The sequence below is a fragment of the Nerophis ophidion genome, linkage group LG13 (assembly GCF_033978795.1).
Source record: "Nerophis ophidion isolate RoL-2023_Sa linkage group LG13, RoL_Noph_v1.0, whole genome shotgun sequence".
Classification (NCBI taxonomy): Eukaryota; Metazoa; Chordata; class Actinopteri; order Syngnathiformes; family Syngnathidae; genus Nerophis; species Nerophis ophidion.
The window spans coordinates 27,432,812-27,449,512 of NC_084623.1; the positions used below are offsets into that span (position 1 = coordinate 27,432,812).

The following is a 16,701-nucleotide window of genomic DNA, read 5'->3' on the forward strand; positions in this document are numbered from 1 at the left end:
GCAGTCAAGGCGTTGAGGGGATCCGGTTTTGTGGCTGCAGAATTAGGTCTCTGATTTTTGCGGATGATGTGGTTGTGATGGCTTCATCCGGCCAGAATCTTCATCTCTCACTGGATCTGTTCGCAGCCGAGTGTGAAGCGACTGGGATGAGAATCAGCACCTCCAAGTCCGAGTCCATGGTTCTCGCCCGGAAAAGAGTGCCATCCCCGGGTTGGGGAGGAGACCCTGCCCCAAGTGGAGGAGTTCAAGTACCTCGGAGTCTTGTTCACGAGTGAAGGAAGAGTGGATTGTGAGATCGACAGGTTGATCGATGCAGCGTCTTCAGTAATGCAGACGCTGTATTGATCCATTGTGGTAAAGAAGGAGCTGAGCCGAAAGGCAAAGCTCTCTATTTACCAGTCGATCTACATCCCCATCCTCACCAATGATGATGAGCTTTGGGTTATGACCGAAAGGACAAGACCATGGGTACAAGCGGCCGAAATTAGTTTCCTCCGTCGGGTGGCGGGGCTCTCCCTTAGAGATAGGGTGAGAAGCTCTGTCATCAGGGAGGGGCTCAAAGTAAAGCTGCTGCTCCTCCACATCGAGAGGAGCCAGATGAGGTAGTTTGGGTATCTGGTCAGGATGCCACCCGAACGCCTCCCTAGGGAGGTGTTTCGGGCACGTCCAACCGGTAGGAGGCCACGGGGAAGACCCAGGACACGTTGGGAAGACTATGTCTCCTGGCTGGCCTGGGAACGCCTCGGGATTCCTCGGGAAGAGCTGGACGAAGTGGCTGGGGAGAGGAGCTTCTGGGCTTCCCTGCTTAGGCTGCTGCCCCCACGACCCAACCTCAGATAAGCAGAAGAAGATGGATGGATGGATTGAATATTGTTTGTATCAATATTAGGGATGGGAATCGAAAGCTAGCAATTCCTCAGAACTGCTTGACAATTTTTCATGCGATTTCCTTAACAACGCCAGTCCGTGGGAATGACGTCATTAAGCAACGTGCTTAGTGTCGTCAAACAGCAAACTGGGCAGAACATACGGTCTAAAATTTACAAGAAAATATTGCAACAAAACCGCGCTATTTGTAATATTTGTAAGATTGTTGTTTCATCAAGAGGAGGCCATACCAGCAATAACTATGAATGAAAGTCGTGTTTATGAACCAAGCCGATCTTAACCACCGCTAGCACGTCATATGCCGTGAATACGATACAGCGCGTATCATGTTATTCCTTCGAATGAAATGAATGCATGAACATTTAGATATGCAAGACGAGAGACATAATCTGACTGGATCCGAGGAAGGCAGGAAGTGCTCGCTCCAGTTTATGTCTGCTGCAAGCTTATATTTCACCACGGCAGGGAAGCGTACACACAAAACAGACAAGCAGTGAATAAATTGTGGTCAGAAGCTTGAAAAAATGTGTCACAGTAAGTAGATGCTCGTGGTTTTGAAGAGATGAATGTTCAATTTTAGTCTGAGAAAAGTAGCATGGGTCCTGCAACCACATTTTCACTTTGTAATTTCCATCATATGGGGCAGTATAGCTTGGTTGGTAGAGTGGTCGTGCCAGCAACTTGAGGGTTCCAGGTTCGATCCCCGCTTCCGCCAACCTACTCACTCCCGTTGTGTCCTTGGGCAACACACTTTACCCACCTGCTCCCAGTGCCACCCACATTGGTTTAAATGTAACTTAGATATTGGGTTTCACTATGTTAAAAGCGCTTTGAGTCACATAATAAAAGTATTATATAAATATAATTCACTTCACTTAACTAAAACGCATAAACTTTGAATATGGTGTTGAAATCCATTATTATTAGCTATTTAAATTCTAATGTGAAACTAATATGATTTATCAACTTATTACGTGCAAAGTGAGAGATGTCAAGCCTTTGTTTATTATAATTTTGATGATTATAGCTTACAGTTTTTGAAGGTCCCCCATTTTGGAGATTTTCAATTTAAGGTTTTCATAAACCGATACTCATCAAAATTATCTAAAAAAAAAAGGCATACAATATCTTGAGTTGCATGTTATGTATATAATAGTTTCACCTTTTAAATCAAACCATTTTAGTATTTTGAGTTTCACCAGTACTGTATTTTTCGGACCATATGGCGCACTGCTGATGAATGGTCTATTTTTTTTCAATCTTTTTTCATATATTAGGCGCACCAGATAATAGGGCGCATTAAAGGATTTAGAATATTATCAATATTTTTTTAAATTGAAAACACTTACATAACAAGTAATGGTGGTTCTTTGGTCAGAATGTTGCATAGATGATGTTTTACAGATCATCTTCAAGCTGCTTTCTGACAGTCGCTTACGGGTGCACCATTTTGTGGGGGGTCTTATTTACTACGAGCCTCCCCCTCGACAGCATCTTCTCCCCGTCATCTTTGTTGTAGCGGTGTCCCGTGCAAGGATGAGAGTGGAAGAAGTGTCAAAAGAGGGAGCTAACTGTTTTAATGACATTCAGACTTTACTTAAATCAATAACGGAGCATCATCTCCTCATCTGGAAACAACAACACTGGAAATGTGTCCCGTGAAAAACCGTCCGACCGGAACTCTAATAACTGAAGTTTCTTAGGTAAATAATGTAAACTCAATGTAACGCTAATGTAAACTTTTAGCGCTTTCATTGTGAGTTTACTGACAGATATAAGTAAGAACTTTACACTACTTTATATTAGAAATGGCAAGAGCAGAGGATGGATGTCACATAACAAGAAGATAGAGAAAAAGAAGTTTATCGACTGCGGCACAATTTTTCAGGATTTATGAAGATCCCAGATACAGATCAGCAGGTACCAGAAGGTAAGAAAAGTTGCTTTTGCATAATATTTCGAAACAAAACACCAGATAATACTGTATGTCTTACCTTAAATACATACCATAATAATACTTTGCCAATAAATCTTCAAGCGGTGCGGCTTTATAGTTTACCATAGTCCAACTAAAACATGTTGATAGATTTTTGAATGCCATATGTACTGTAATGTTCTATATTTTCAATGGAACATTTAAAATGTTGGTGTTTACTTGAGACATATTGCCATCATAGTGCCAACATACACTTATTTATTATGTTTGACTGCCATCTACTGGTCACACTTAACATTACAGCATGAACCAATTAAAATACCTTTGATGTGGGTAAGCTCAACCAAACATATTCCTTACATTAGGTGCACCGGGTTATAAGGCCCACTGTCGAGTTTTGAGAAAGAAAAAAAAAGGATTTTAAGTGCACCTTATAGTCCGAAAAATACGGTATATGTTCTGGGGAGAAGACAAAAGATTCTTAAACGTTTGAGAAATGTTACTCAATTTTACATTCTTGCGTGATTTCCACATGTTTTATTTAGTTAAATTCTATAGAAGAATATTTATTTCTTATATTTATTTTTTTAAGTTTTTTTTAATCAATGTATGTGCCTTTTAAGACCTCACTGTCGGCTTCATAAGTTCATGTTACCTCCAAATTAAAGAAAATTGATGCATTTGTTCTCCATCCATCCATTTTCTACCGCTTGTCCTTTACGGGGTCGCTGGTGCCTATCTCAGCTACAATCGGGAGGAAGGCGGGGTACACCCTGGACAAGTCGCCACCTCATCGCAGGGCCAACACAGATAGACAGACAACATTCACATTCACAAACTAGGGCCAATTTAGTGTTGCCAATCAACCTATCCCCAGGTGCATGTATTTGGAAGTGGGAGGAAGTCGGAGTACCCGGAGGGAACCCACGCAGTCACGGGGAGAACATGCAAACTCCACACAGAAAGATCCCGAGCCTGGATTTGAACCCAGGACTGCAGGAACTTTGTATTAGGAGGCAGACGCACTAACCCCTCTGCCACCGTGAAGCCCGCAATTTGTTCTCTTACTTTCCAAATTAGAATCGACAGGAACATCAATGAGGAACCAAATCATTAAGCAGAATCAAAAGAAATCGGAATCGGAAAAAATCAAATCAATACCCATCCCTAATCAATGATTTATGCAGATGTTGTGTTGCAGTTACCAAAGCAACACACATGCATATATGCTGCCCCCTGTAATTTATGTGTTTAATTTTTTATATCAAGGGTCGGCAACCTTTACCACTCAAAGAGCCATTTTGATCCGCTTCACAAATTAAAGAAGATAATGGGAGCAGCAACCATTCTCGCCAACATCTGCTGATGGTCGCTCAGACATCAATAATAATGACGGGCTAAGAAGTCATTGCCTTTGACGACTTCTAAAACTTGTACAAACAGCTTGCCAGCCCAGTAACATGTTGTAGGTGGCTTCCATTGATTCACGTACACGACTGCAAGGCATATAGTCAACAGCAATACAGGTTACACTGAAGGTTGTGATATAAACAACTTTAACACTCTTACTAATATGCGCCACACTGTGAACCCACACCAAACAAGAATGACTAACACATTTCGGGAGAACATCCTCACAGTAACACAACATAAACGCAACATCAAAATTACCCAGAACACCTTGCATCCATGACTCTTTCAGGCTATTTATATACCCCGCTAGTACCAAACCCCGCCCCCCCCCTCCCTCCATGCGTAGGTTAAGGTGGGCGGGCTTGGGGGTGTGGGGGTGTATAAATAGCCTGGAAGAGTCATGGATGCAAGGAATTCTGGGTAATTGTTATGTTGCGTTTATGTTGTGTTACTGTGTGGATGTTCTCCCGAAATGTGTTTGTCATTCTTGTTTGGTGTAGGTTCACAGTGTGGCGCATATTAGTAAGAGTGTTAAAGTTGTTTATATCACAACCTTCAGTGTAACCTGTAAGGCTGTTGACTATATGCCTTGCAGTCTCGTACGTGAGACATTAGAAGCAGCAAGATGGCACGCAGATAGCATGATGTAAAGGCGGGCGATGACATTGTGTAGAGGACGTTAAAAGTAAAGCCATCACGGCACGCCTCAATATTGTAGTCCTAGTGAAAATCGGAGGATGTTAATCCCGGGTGATTTCCGGGAGAGGCACCAAAATCTGGAAAGTCCTCGAAACAATCAGGGGGGGTGGCGATTATGCAGCTGAGCCACATCAGAGTGGCCAAAGAGCTGCATGCAGCTCCGGAGCCGTGGGTTGCCGACCCCTGTTTTATATTGTTGACATTGGCAGATATATTTGTGCATTAATATTTATACATTTTTGTTTATGGTGTTAGTTTAATGTATGGTTTGATTTAATTTTGCTGTTGATTATATCCCATTTCAGATTATTTCCTTTTACAGACCTGCTTGCTCAGCAATCTTTTGTATTGTAATATTGTTGTATTCCAATGTTAATGACCATCAGACTCTGTTAATTCAGCATCCTAAGAATCACAGCACAGCTTCAGAGGCTGGAGAGAAAGTTTCATCCTGACTATGGATCAGGGGGCACAAATAGTGGATAAACGCTGCTTGGATACAAGCGGGGAACTGATTACTCCAATTCAGGTCGCCGGGGTGAGGGAGTCTGAAGTTGAACGACCTGAAACCCCTATTACCCTATTACAGGATGAAGAATATAATATAATAGAATACAATAGAATTGAAAACTTTATTGTCATCAAACATGAGATAATGACAAAATAACATGTGGATACTATTTTGGGTTCAGTTAAAATACAAGACAAACAATAAATAAACAATCAATAACCACCTTCTTTTTTTGAGACAATTGCTCTGTCTGCAGTCCTTGTATTTACAACTTAGGTCAGTACTGTCGATGTTGTCCCTGTTTGCACGGTTGTGATAGCTGAAAACACTGTGAAAGTTAACCATTTAGCTTTAGCAGAGTTGCTAACTGTTCCTTTCAGATAATATATATTAATGTGCTTTCCTCCATCATTAAAGGCCCACTGAAATGAGATTTTCTTATTTAAACGTGGATAGCAGGTCCATTCTATGTGTCATACTTGATCATTTCGCGATATTGCCATATTTTTGCTGAAAGGATTTAGTAGAGAACATCGACGATAAAGTTTGCAACTTTTGGTCGCTAATAAAAAAGCCTTGCCTGTAGCGGAAGTAGCAGACGATGTGAGCATGACATCACGGGTTGTGGAGCTCCTCACATCCTCACATTGTATAAATTCATGGCCACCAGCAGCAAGAGCGATTCGGAACGAGAAAGCGACGATTTCCCCATTAATTTGAGAGAGGATTAAAGATTTGTGTATGAGGATAGTGAGACTGAAGGACTAAAAAAAATATATAAGGCGAGGGCAGTGAGAGCGATTCAGATGTTATTAGATACATTTATTAGGATAATTCTGGAAAATCCCTTGTCTGCTTATTGTGTTACTAGTGTTTTAGTGAGATTATATGGTACCTGAAAGTCGGAGGGATGTGGCCACGGGTGTGGTGACTGCCAGTGTCTCCGGTGGGAGGAGGTAAGAGTGTCCGCAGCTGCAGGAGGACGCAAGCTCCGCTCATGTCTACGGTAAGAGCCGACTTATTACCACAATTTTCTCACCAAAACCTGCCGGTTGACATGTGGTCGGGAACCATGTTCGCTTGACTGCTCTGTTCCATGGTAAAGCTTCACCTTCGGGAATGTAAACAATGAAACACCGGCTGTGTTTGTGTTGCTAAAGGCAGATGCAATACACCGCTTCCCACCTACATCTTTCTACTTTGACTTCTCGATTATTAATTGAACAAATTGCAAACGATTCAGCAACACAGATGTCCAGAATACTGTGTAATTATGCGATTAAAGCAGACTACTTACAGCTTGGATCGGGCTGGAAAAAAATGTCCGCTACATTCCGAGACATCACGCGCATGCGTCGTCATACGCGTCATCATACCGACGTTTTCAACAGGATACTTCGCTCGAAATTTCAAATTGCAATTTAGTAAACTAAAAAGGCCGTATTGGCATTTGTTGCAATGTTAAGATTTCATCATTGATATATAAACTATCCGACTGCGTGGTTGGTAGTAGTGGGTTTCAGTAGGCCTTTAATATTCTACTTATCTCTTGTTTAAGCCACAATTTTAGCCTAAATGCCTGTTAGTGGGTTCTTCTCCTTAGCTGCCAGTGCCTGGGTTCTGTCCTATGATAAGACACTTTTATAACCCTTTAACACATTCTTACGGCTTGCTGTAGATATCTCCAAACCCCCTGCTGAACTGTTGGGTAATCTATAATGTATATCTATGTATGTATTTGTCTTTGGATTTTGGTCTAAAGCTTACACACTATTATGATTGATGTCGTTAACTACCTTATACAATGCTTAACCAAAACATTCCTGGTGTTAGCTAATATCACATTCAGAAGTGTGTTTTGTCTATCTTCTTCCCTCTTCTCCCCCCTCTCAGGGATGGGACGTTCCACAATAATCCCTCCACCTCCCACCTTCATTCTCAAAAAGCTATAAAGTTCTAGAAGAGTTCTCTAACTCGCTCCGTCTTGCTTTTTCTACTTTCCTTCCCTTGCAGTATAATACATTTCTCCTTTTTAATCTAAGTACTAAGTGTTAGTAATTTAAGTACTGAAATAAAGACTTAAAAAGACAGTTAGTTCCCTCTGAACTGTACTTCATTGAACAGAAAAAAAATTCCAAAACACCAACAGTCTGATTGCTTTTGTTAAGTGTAAAGTACACTGCACTTTCTACAAGGAAACTTTGGAACATCGGACACAATGGCATTGGAATTCAATGAAAAATCTGAAAAATGGCAGTTACAAAGTTTGCCAATATTTATTTTTAGCGTTCCAAATAAACATTATTTTACAATACAAAGGCCTCTGGTGTTTTAGTTAGGTTAAGCATTATGTTTTACAATGTTTAGAGCGGTGAATGATTTCAACTACAGGGCGACCCCCCCCCCCCAAAAAAAAAAAAAAAAACTGAATCCATAAACATGTTATTAAATCGTACAAAGTTCAGAAATTTCAAGAAATTTGCTGACCTTTATGTTCAGCGGGTGTACAATGATTCCTCGAAGTTTGAGTTATTTCGATCACTTTGCATAAAAGTTGTGTTCTTTCCAAATGAGATGCGTGGTATGGAGGCAAACTTGCATACATGGCCCAAAATGGTCAATTCCTGGAAATTGGTGTATCATTCCTTATTATTTTTCAATATAAAACCAAAACTAAAAAATGGAAACGAAAACTCGGTTATTCAGTATTTTTTTCCAAACCTAAAATGAAAAAAACGGATAACAAATTGTTTTTCCGATTTCATATTTTCTGTACAATTGAAAAATGGACACAGGAGAGTCAAGAGTGTCTAAATGAAATTGAACTGATGTATTTGTTTTAACCTAGCCAAACTTTGAAGATTTCGTATGAATACAAAAGAGAATACCGTATTTTTCGGACTATAAGTCGCAGTTTTTTTTCATAGTTTGGCCGGGGGTGCGACTTATACTCAGGAGCGACTTATGTGTGAAATGATTAACACATTACCGTGAAATATCAAATAATATTATTTAGCTCATTCACGTAAGAGACTAGACGTATAAGATTTCATCGGATTTAGCAATTAGGAGTGACAGATTGTTGGGTAAACGTATAGCATGTTCTATATGTTATAGTTATTTGAATGACTCATACCATAATATGTTACATTAACATATCAGGCACCTTCTCAGTTGGTTATTTATGTGTCATATAATGTACACTTATTCAGCCTGTTGTTCACTATTCTTTATTTATTTTAAATTGCCTTTCAAATGTCTTTTCTTGGTGTTAGGTTTTATCAAATAAATTTCCCCCAAAAATGCGACTTATAGTCCAATGCGACTTATGTATGTTTTTTTCCTTCTTTATTATGTATTTTCGATAGCTGTGACTTATACTCTGAAAAATACGGTAATAACATCATAATTCAGGTCAGGATTTTCTAGCTGCATCCAGTCATTGGTTTCTTCTTCATCCCATCTCGGGCATTTTGATTTTTTCCTTGCTTGGAAGTGGGTTCAGATCGGGGGATGTCGTTGTGGTTTGTGAAGCAGTTGAGGCACTTGTGATCAAGGTCTACGAATAAACTTTGATTGATTGACTGATTGATTGATTGACTGATTAGGTCTTATTTACTGGAAAATCAGGTGTTTATAATGTGTTTTGCGAAGCGGAATTACGCCACACCTACAGTTATGCAACACTGACTCACTTGCAATATCACTTGTTTATGAGCGAGGGCGAACCGGAAGCACCAAATTCGCATTCGTGACAGACTTTCACGAATAAGTAAATAAATAAAAACATTGGATTTAGTTTTTTTTAGACAGCGTGCTTTCTTCTTTGGTGTTGATTCCGTGCTCACACACCAATAATTGACTTTGCTCGACAAGAAAATTGTGTTGTACAGAATGGGGTCATAAAGACTACTGAAAAAATCAATTTATTTTTCGCACGTTATTATCAACTTTGTATAAAAGTATCAATACCTTTGAGGACCCTACCTCAGAGAAATAATGCAGAATGCAAATAAATTACCTGCCATTAGATCACTGTTGATTGAAAGTACTTAAATGAGTGATATTATCATGTTAGTCACACCTGCTAAAGCTCTGGTATCACACCTCAATCTGTATGCAGTTAAACTACTGAGAACATCTCACCTGGCTGACATCATATCCCAGAAGAACCAAGTTCAGATCAGGAGATACTGCAAACTTTGAGGCTTTGAAGGTGAACTTTGGGGAACAGAAGATATGAAAGTTTTTCAACATAGTATCCGAAGCTGTTAAAGTTACTTAAAATTCTGTCAAGGTGTTTCCTTGATTTACTTCAAGTGACAAAAAATATTTATTATTCTGTACTCACAAAAGTTGTGTTTCGCAGCAAGAGTTCTGTCTTGTTGTTCTCTGTGTTGGCTTTCAATAAATTTCCATCCCAGTTGAGAAAGACAACGTCTTTTTCTGCAACAAGACATTGATTTTACCCAAATAAAAACCATCCGTTAATACGTTGTATATCAAATTTAAAAAAACCCTACGATAAAATCCGCTTTTCTTCATGGCACACACACTACAAACCCTGAGAACCAGGGCCGTCATCATTTAAGAAGTGTGTAGATTTCCTACTGAACATTTGCACAAGGTCACATACAGAAAACAAAATACTCGAGAAAACGTACAGATGTGATAAATTGTGTGGACGCACTAATCCTAGCACATTTCTTTTTCGCAGATCACACTCCCTTGTAAATATACACATGATATTGAAATTAGCCATGTGCCTGAGATCACACTCTGCCCAATCATGTTTTGAGAAAACAAAGGAGGGTTGAGATTGGAAGTCTGTCAATGCTGTGGAGTCAGAGAACCGTACTCAGAAACAATAAGAAATGAGGAAAAAGATGACAAAGAAGATTGATGTGGTCAAAACAGACAAGTTTACCGAAGATAAAATAGTGCTGCATCCTGTTTGAAAAGACAGTTGCTGCAATGGCACAAACATTTTTCGAAGAGGTAGCTGACTCTAATTACCCCCAGTATAAATAGAGTTTGTGCAACTTACAACAAAATGTGTTGATTTAAACACGCCCGCATATCAAAAAGGATGTGAAAGACTTTGACTCTTGTTTGATTACTCAATGTATTATTACAACTTAGGAGCGCTAAGTCGGGCCATTAATGTACCGCAATCATTGGTTGCTGCAACTGTTTGCCCGTCTGGCCAAGTTGGCGGTCGAGTCACAGGAACACATTGTGAGCGCAAAAGGAGATTGCCTAGATAACTTAATAGAAGTACTTACAAATGTTAACATATACATGAAGCATTAAATGCATTGAAGAAAAAGTGAAGTTTGTGTCCTTGCCTTGATGTTTTTTACATTGTAGAAATCAAATGTTGGCAAAACCCCAACGACCACCTCACTGTTTTAACCTACTCTCAAGTACAAATCATCCAAACCATTAGGTCATTAAATGTAATGCAGGAAATGTTGCGCATTACTCACTGCATGTAGAAAAGTGCGTAGGTAAGGCATGAAGTTGGCGTGAGGCACTTCACATTTCACTCTTAATACATCTCAACTTGGCTATGAAAAGGTGCATATGGCGGGTTTTAGTGTGCACACAAGCTTAATGCTTAATAGGCCCAAGGAGAAGAACTCATACCCCTCTATCACTTCATCCATATCTCCCCTATTCATCACGCTCCTTTTCACACGTGTCTTGCCAAGTGCATTCTGTGGGTATTTCTGATAAATTGTTTCTTTGCTTCTTGCGTGTTCCCTTTTATGTGTTTATGTGTGTCATCCCTGTGGAGCCCATCAAGATCCAAGGTTGGCAGGTGGCACAAGTGGGGCGGTACAAGTACCTGGAAGTCCACTTGAACAGACTGGACTGGAAAGGGCAACAGCAAAGTTGTTTACAAGAAGGGCATGAGCAGACTCCTTTACCTGAGGAAGCTTATGTCCTTTAATGTGTGCGGCAAGCTGTTGGAGATCTGGTATCAGTCTGTTCTGGCCAGTGCCCTGTACTTTGCAGTTGTTTGTTGGGGGAGCAGCACCAGCAAAAGGGACTTAAACCGGATTGACAAACTGATCCGGAGAGCCAGCCAAACTATTGGCACACAGTTGGAGGCATTTGTGTCAGTGAGGGACAGGAGGACACTGGACAAAATGCTCGCCATCATGGACAATCCTGCCCACCCATTCCCCCAGAATTGAGGGACAACAGGCTCCTTCAGCTTCGTTCCCACAGTGTTCCATACAAGAACTCCATCATTCCGCATTCTATCCAGCTGTATAATCACTCGCCATACAGCAATAGATGATATCTGACCGCTTCTATGTTAGCTACCTCTCTTTGTTTATAATGTATATTTTCTTCTGGATCTACTCTCTATTTTATGTTGCAGCTGTTACATATACTGTAATATTGTACATGGTAATTGTTATTTATTATATATATTATATAAAACTATTATATAATAGAAAATGGATGGATGGATAATAATGTAGTATATCAGTCTATATCATGTACTGTATAAATAATATGTAAATATTACATATATGTTATATTTTATATTGCTACTACGATACATTTTTATTCTACTTTATACCTGCATTATCCTATTCATCCTTACACTTTCCATCCTTTGTTACTTAGCTACTGCGTGGAACAATTTCCCTTGTGGATCACTAAAGTTTGTCTAAGTCTAAGTTGAAGTCTAATCCTAAAATTACATTGTACTCTTGTTATTTCAAGCTAAGCCCTAGTCTTCGGCACAGTACAAGCGGACCTCGTTTGCGGCATTTTGTAGTTCTGTATGCACAGCCATAAAAGACTAATAGGCTACTTTAAAGAACACACGTAGTTACGTATCAGTTGCCAAACAATATTTAGCACATCGCTACACTGAGGAAGGACAATGTGCCAACTTTTGTTTTTTTTAGGGATCTTTAGACATTTTTAAGCACAAGAATGGTCAAAGGAACTGAACATATTAATACTACCGGTAAGTATTATCGACCACGATGTGAGATCAAACCAATCAGAGCACACTGTTCAGTATCATGGCTACTGACTGGAACAGCCTCTGGCAGAATTACTGCTGTATGTTGGTTCATATTACATATATCACATGTTTTTAAGGCTATGAAAATATTTGATTTATAATGAATCATTCCTACTTCAGGGAAATTAATTTACTACGGCCAGGCCAGGAACCAAATCAACAGCTATAGATGTTGGTTTACTGTAACTAGTATTTCAAGCTTTTTTTTTTTGTATTTTTTTTTTTTTTAATACTTACCATTGAGCCACTTAGCATCAGGATCATGTATTTGGAAGTTCCGATGGAAGATGTCATCCAAGGTCAAGTGGGAGCCAGAAAATTGATTGTGGTTATCTACACAAATAAAATAAAACCATTCATATATACTTTTATATTACACACACACACACACACACACACACACACACACACACACACACACACACACACACACACACACACACACACACACACACACACAACTACTCCTAACAATTTTGGGTTATTGGCTTTCTGCTGACATTTTAGGTTTAACCTGAAATGTACATTAACCAGAAATGTTTACTTTGTATTGGTAGTAAGTATTAGCATTAGTACAGTATTAGTGTTAGTATTGTCTGAGTAGTTTACATGTATTCTTAAACTTATCAGTGACTTGTCTCAATTGTTGTTAATCTCCACAACAAATCCTTTGTTTTATTTCTGTGTCCAGTTCTCGCAACGATTCTAACCACATGTTATTTGAGCACACTTGCCGGAAGTCTCACCTTTTGATAGCAGAACAATTGACAGTCCAATGAGCGAAAGCACCAACATAATAACGAGCAAGGCAATACCAATCCCTTTCCAGTTCCTGTCTGGTCCTCTTTGCCCCATGTCCTGCAAAGCAGAAGAAACTGATTAAATATTCCTCAAGATACCATTTGCATTTTACGCAAGTCATATTGGACAAAAAAATAAACAATAGAAAACTTGGAGAGATATATTCCACTGATGATTAAAAACATTCAATGGATTTTTCGAAACCAGGCATAAATCACAAAATCAATAAATATATTCCCGCATATCTTAGACTTATTTCCATTCCTGTTTACAGTACTAATACTTCTGGGTAAATTAGTATATGAACATTTAATTCATAGTTTACATGCATTTATACAGTTATTTAACAATTATTTATCCATGGTAAGACAATTAAGAACATATGTATTATGACCTACCAAATAGGTAGCATTTACATGACAGAGATATTGATATTTACCAGCACAAATTAGCGCTATGGATCGCTCTCAGCAGTTCTCAAATCTTCTTAAATATGCTGGGGTAAATTTTTTCGGACATGAATTAATGTTTAAAAAGATAAACACTTTTCAAGCGTAGAATAAACAAAGAATGTCTGCAACTTGTGGATGACAGAGCTGTATGGGATGAGCTGAAATAATGTTTTGAAATAAGATCTGAATATGTAATTTTACTGCTATCTAGTTTCTAAGTTTAAGTCTGTGTGATATTAAGCCTTTAAACGAGTAAAATATACATACAGTATTTGTTTTCCAGTGTTCTTGTTCTGCAACTGTTGTACTTTTTTGAGTTGAAGGTTCCAAGTAACACTCCGAGGGGTCATATGTTGTTTTTTTTGTTTTTTTTACATATACAAAACGTTCTTGTGAATTTAACAGATTATGTTTTACAGAACATCTTCATTCTGCTTTCTGTTGGTCTCTTCAGAATGCACGTTTTTTTTGGCGTTTTTATTTACTTGCCAGACCAAGCCCCTTTCGACTGCCATGTTTCAGTTTTTAGTGTTTCCATGTCGAGTCAATTGACAGATGGGCGATATAAGTTACAACTATAACTGGAACTAGAAATGGCAACAATGGAGGGTTTTAGCGTTAATTGAGAAGCCAGCCTGCTCCACAACAAGAGGATAGAGAAAGATAAGGAACTTACTGACGACAACTTTGGACTACAACTGAATATATATAGTGGACTCACAAAAAGTTCTTCGTTTGAACTTCTATCATATATTTGCTTTGGCAAAATACCTCACTAAAGTCTCTAATTCCAAACGGTCATTTGGAGTAAGTTTGGAAGAAAGCAATATTGCAATATGCAATATTGTCACCATGCCCCTCTGGTTTGACTTAACATTTTCGGAACTTATGGGGATCTCAATTACACAAAAACAGCGACCAACAGTTAAAAAAGAGTTTATTTTGCACAATAGGCCCCCTTCATATAATTTCTGCTAACTGGGGACGGCGTGGCGCGGTTGGGAAAGTGGCCTTGCCAGCAACTTGAGGGTTCCCTGTTCGATCCCCAACTTCTACCAACCTCGTCATGTCTGCTTTGTCCTTGAGCAAGACACTTCACCCTTGCTTCTGATGGGTGGTGGTTAGGGTCTTGCATGGAAGCTCCCGCCATCAGTGTGGGAATTTGTGTGTGAATGGGTGCATGTGGAAATAGTGTCAAAGCGCTTTGAGTACCTTGAAGGTAGAAAAGCGCTATACAAGTATAACCCATTTACCATTTATAACTGCTACATTTGTGTATCAGACCGGATAGCTCAGCTGATGCAGACACTTTCTCATGCTACAAAGTTTAGGGTGTGTTTGTGTAATTTTATTGAGGGATTTAAAGGAGATTTGTGTTAAAAATCTCTTCTTTTTTTTTTAAATTTTGAAATGTAAATGTTGGCAAGTATGGTCAGTGTTTAGTAGGTCTACAAATCCAGAACCACCACACTCATCAATAATTAGGGATTTCATCTGTAAAGGTTGCCTACGTACATATCAGGGTATAAAAGTAGCATAAATCACTGTTTTCGACGATATGGTGATTGAAGAAACATGAAGGGGGAATGTGTGACAACTTGTGAGCTGTAACAATTTAAAGATTCACATTAGGCCATGATAAGTAAGGTCACACACAATTCACTTTGTATCAAACCTAACCTTTGTATATGTTTAATGAAATAATTTCTAAATTTAGAAAGCTATAAAGTAGCTCATATCAGGCTACAGTACGTCTGACAGCCAATCAGGCCAGAATGAAGGAGGAGAAGTAAGCAGTGCATTTGCATCTTTGGAAATATGCAACTTGCCAGTTGTTTGTTTTCACACCTTCTAATCCCTTCCATTAATGACTATCTGTCCTTTTTGGCTGACTTCTACTTTATTGACCTAATATCAATCGGCACAGAGTTTTATGTGACTACCGTCCAAACGCAATCAGATGGAAAGAATATGCTAATGCAAACACACCTCAAGAGTAATGCGGCGACCCAATTCCAAGTAATGTGGCTTTTAATAGACATTCAATATTTCGACAATTCGCATATTTTCGTCGTTTTAAATGTAGATTTATCGGACTGTGATAGGTTTGTTTCTACAGTAAGTGTGTATGTCTGCAAAATAACTGGAGGCGTCCCGATCAACATTTTTGGCCTCTGATCACGGTCCGATTTTTTGGCATCATATCCGAACCAATTTTGAGTGCCACTACTATACTTAGTTTTATATGTTTTACAGCAAGAAACTAAATAAAAAGACAATTGCACAATAATAAAAATAACAAAAACTAATATTTGCTACAATTTAAATCTTTAGGGTTTTGCCCTCCAAGACTTTCAGTATCCAAAGACTTACTCTGTAAACAATAACAAAAACAGAAAAAAAAGTATTTTGTTATTATAAGAAAAATATTGATAAAATCATTGGTGCATTATTTATGTACTAATACTACACTAGGTGTCAATAGTATCAACATATGGATCGATCACCCTTATGTTACATTTGTTAGCTTTTTGTGTTGTCATGCTTGGTGTGTGTGGGTGTACCATGCTTTAAATTTCAATTTCCTCGAGTTCTTACAGTGAGAATGATACTGGAAGAAACTTTTATTTTACGCCATGTTGGTGAGGACTGCTATCTTAGAAGCGACTTTGCACTGTGGATAGATGACGGGTTCATTGCAGCGTGCTGTCAATTTGGAGCCTGTGCTCTCGCAAGATATGCACCCTTCTGGAATTCATGCATCCCCTGCATGTGTGTAACAAGTATTATGGAAATTTAATTGTGTCTCCCTGAGAATGCATCCCTTTTATAGGTATCCGGCACATGAATAGAATCTTTAGCATGCAAACACTGAGACACAGATCAGTAAAAAAGGCAAATATTGGCAAATATATCATTTGGCAGAAGCAATGAACTGTCAGCGCAT

General features: G+C 38.9%; 1 protein-coding gene across 3 annotated transcripts in view; it reads right to left on the minus strand.

Annotated features, from left to right (window-relative positions):
* Positions 1 to 16,701, minus strand: part of LOC133564383 (inactive dipeptidyl peptidase 10-like) — a 146,178-nt gene that overhangs the window by 99,379 nt on the left and 30,098 nt on the right. For all 3 annotated transcript variants that reach the window (XR_009809276.1, XM_061918639.1, XM_061918638.1), the window contains exons 3-6: positions 13,248 to 13,359; positions 12,739 to 12,834; positions 9,799 to 9,893; positions 9,594 to 9,668 (exon numbers count right to left, since the gene is read on the minus strand). Coding sequence is in view for 2 of the 3 variants with exons in the window: in XM_061918639.1 (XP_061774623.1) it covers positions 9,594 to 9,668; positions 9,799 to 9,893; positions 12,739 to 12,834; positions 13,248 to 13,359 (378 nt within the window). In the remaining variant the exon portion in view is untranslated. The remainder of the gene's footprint in view (positions 1 to 9,593; positions 9,669 to 9,798; positions 9,894 to 12,738; positions 12,835 to 13,247; positions 13,360 to 16,701) is intronic.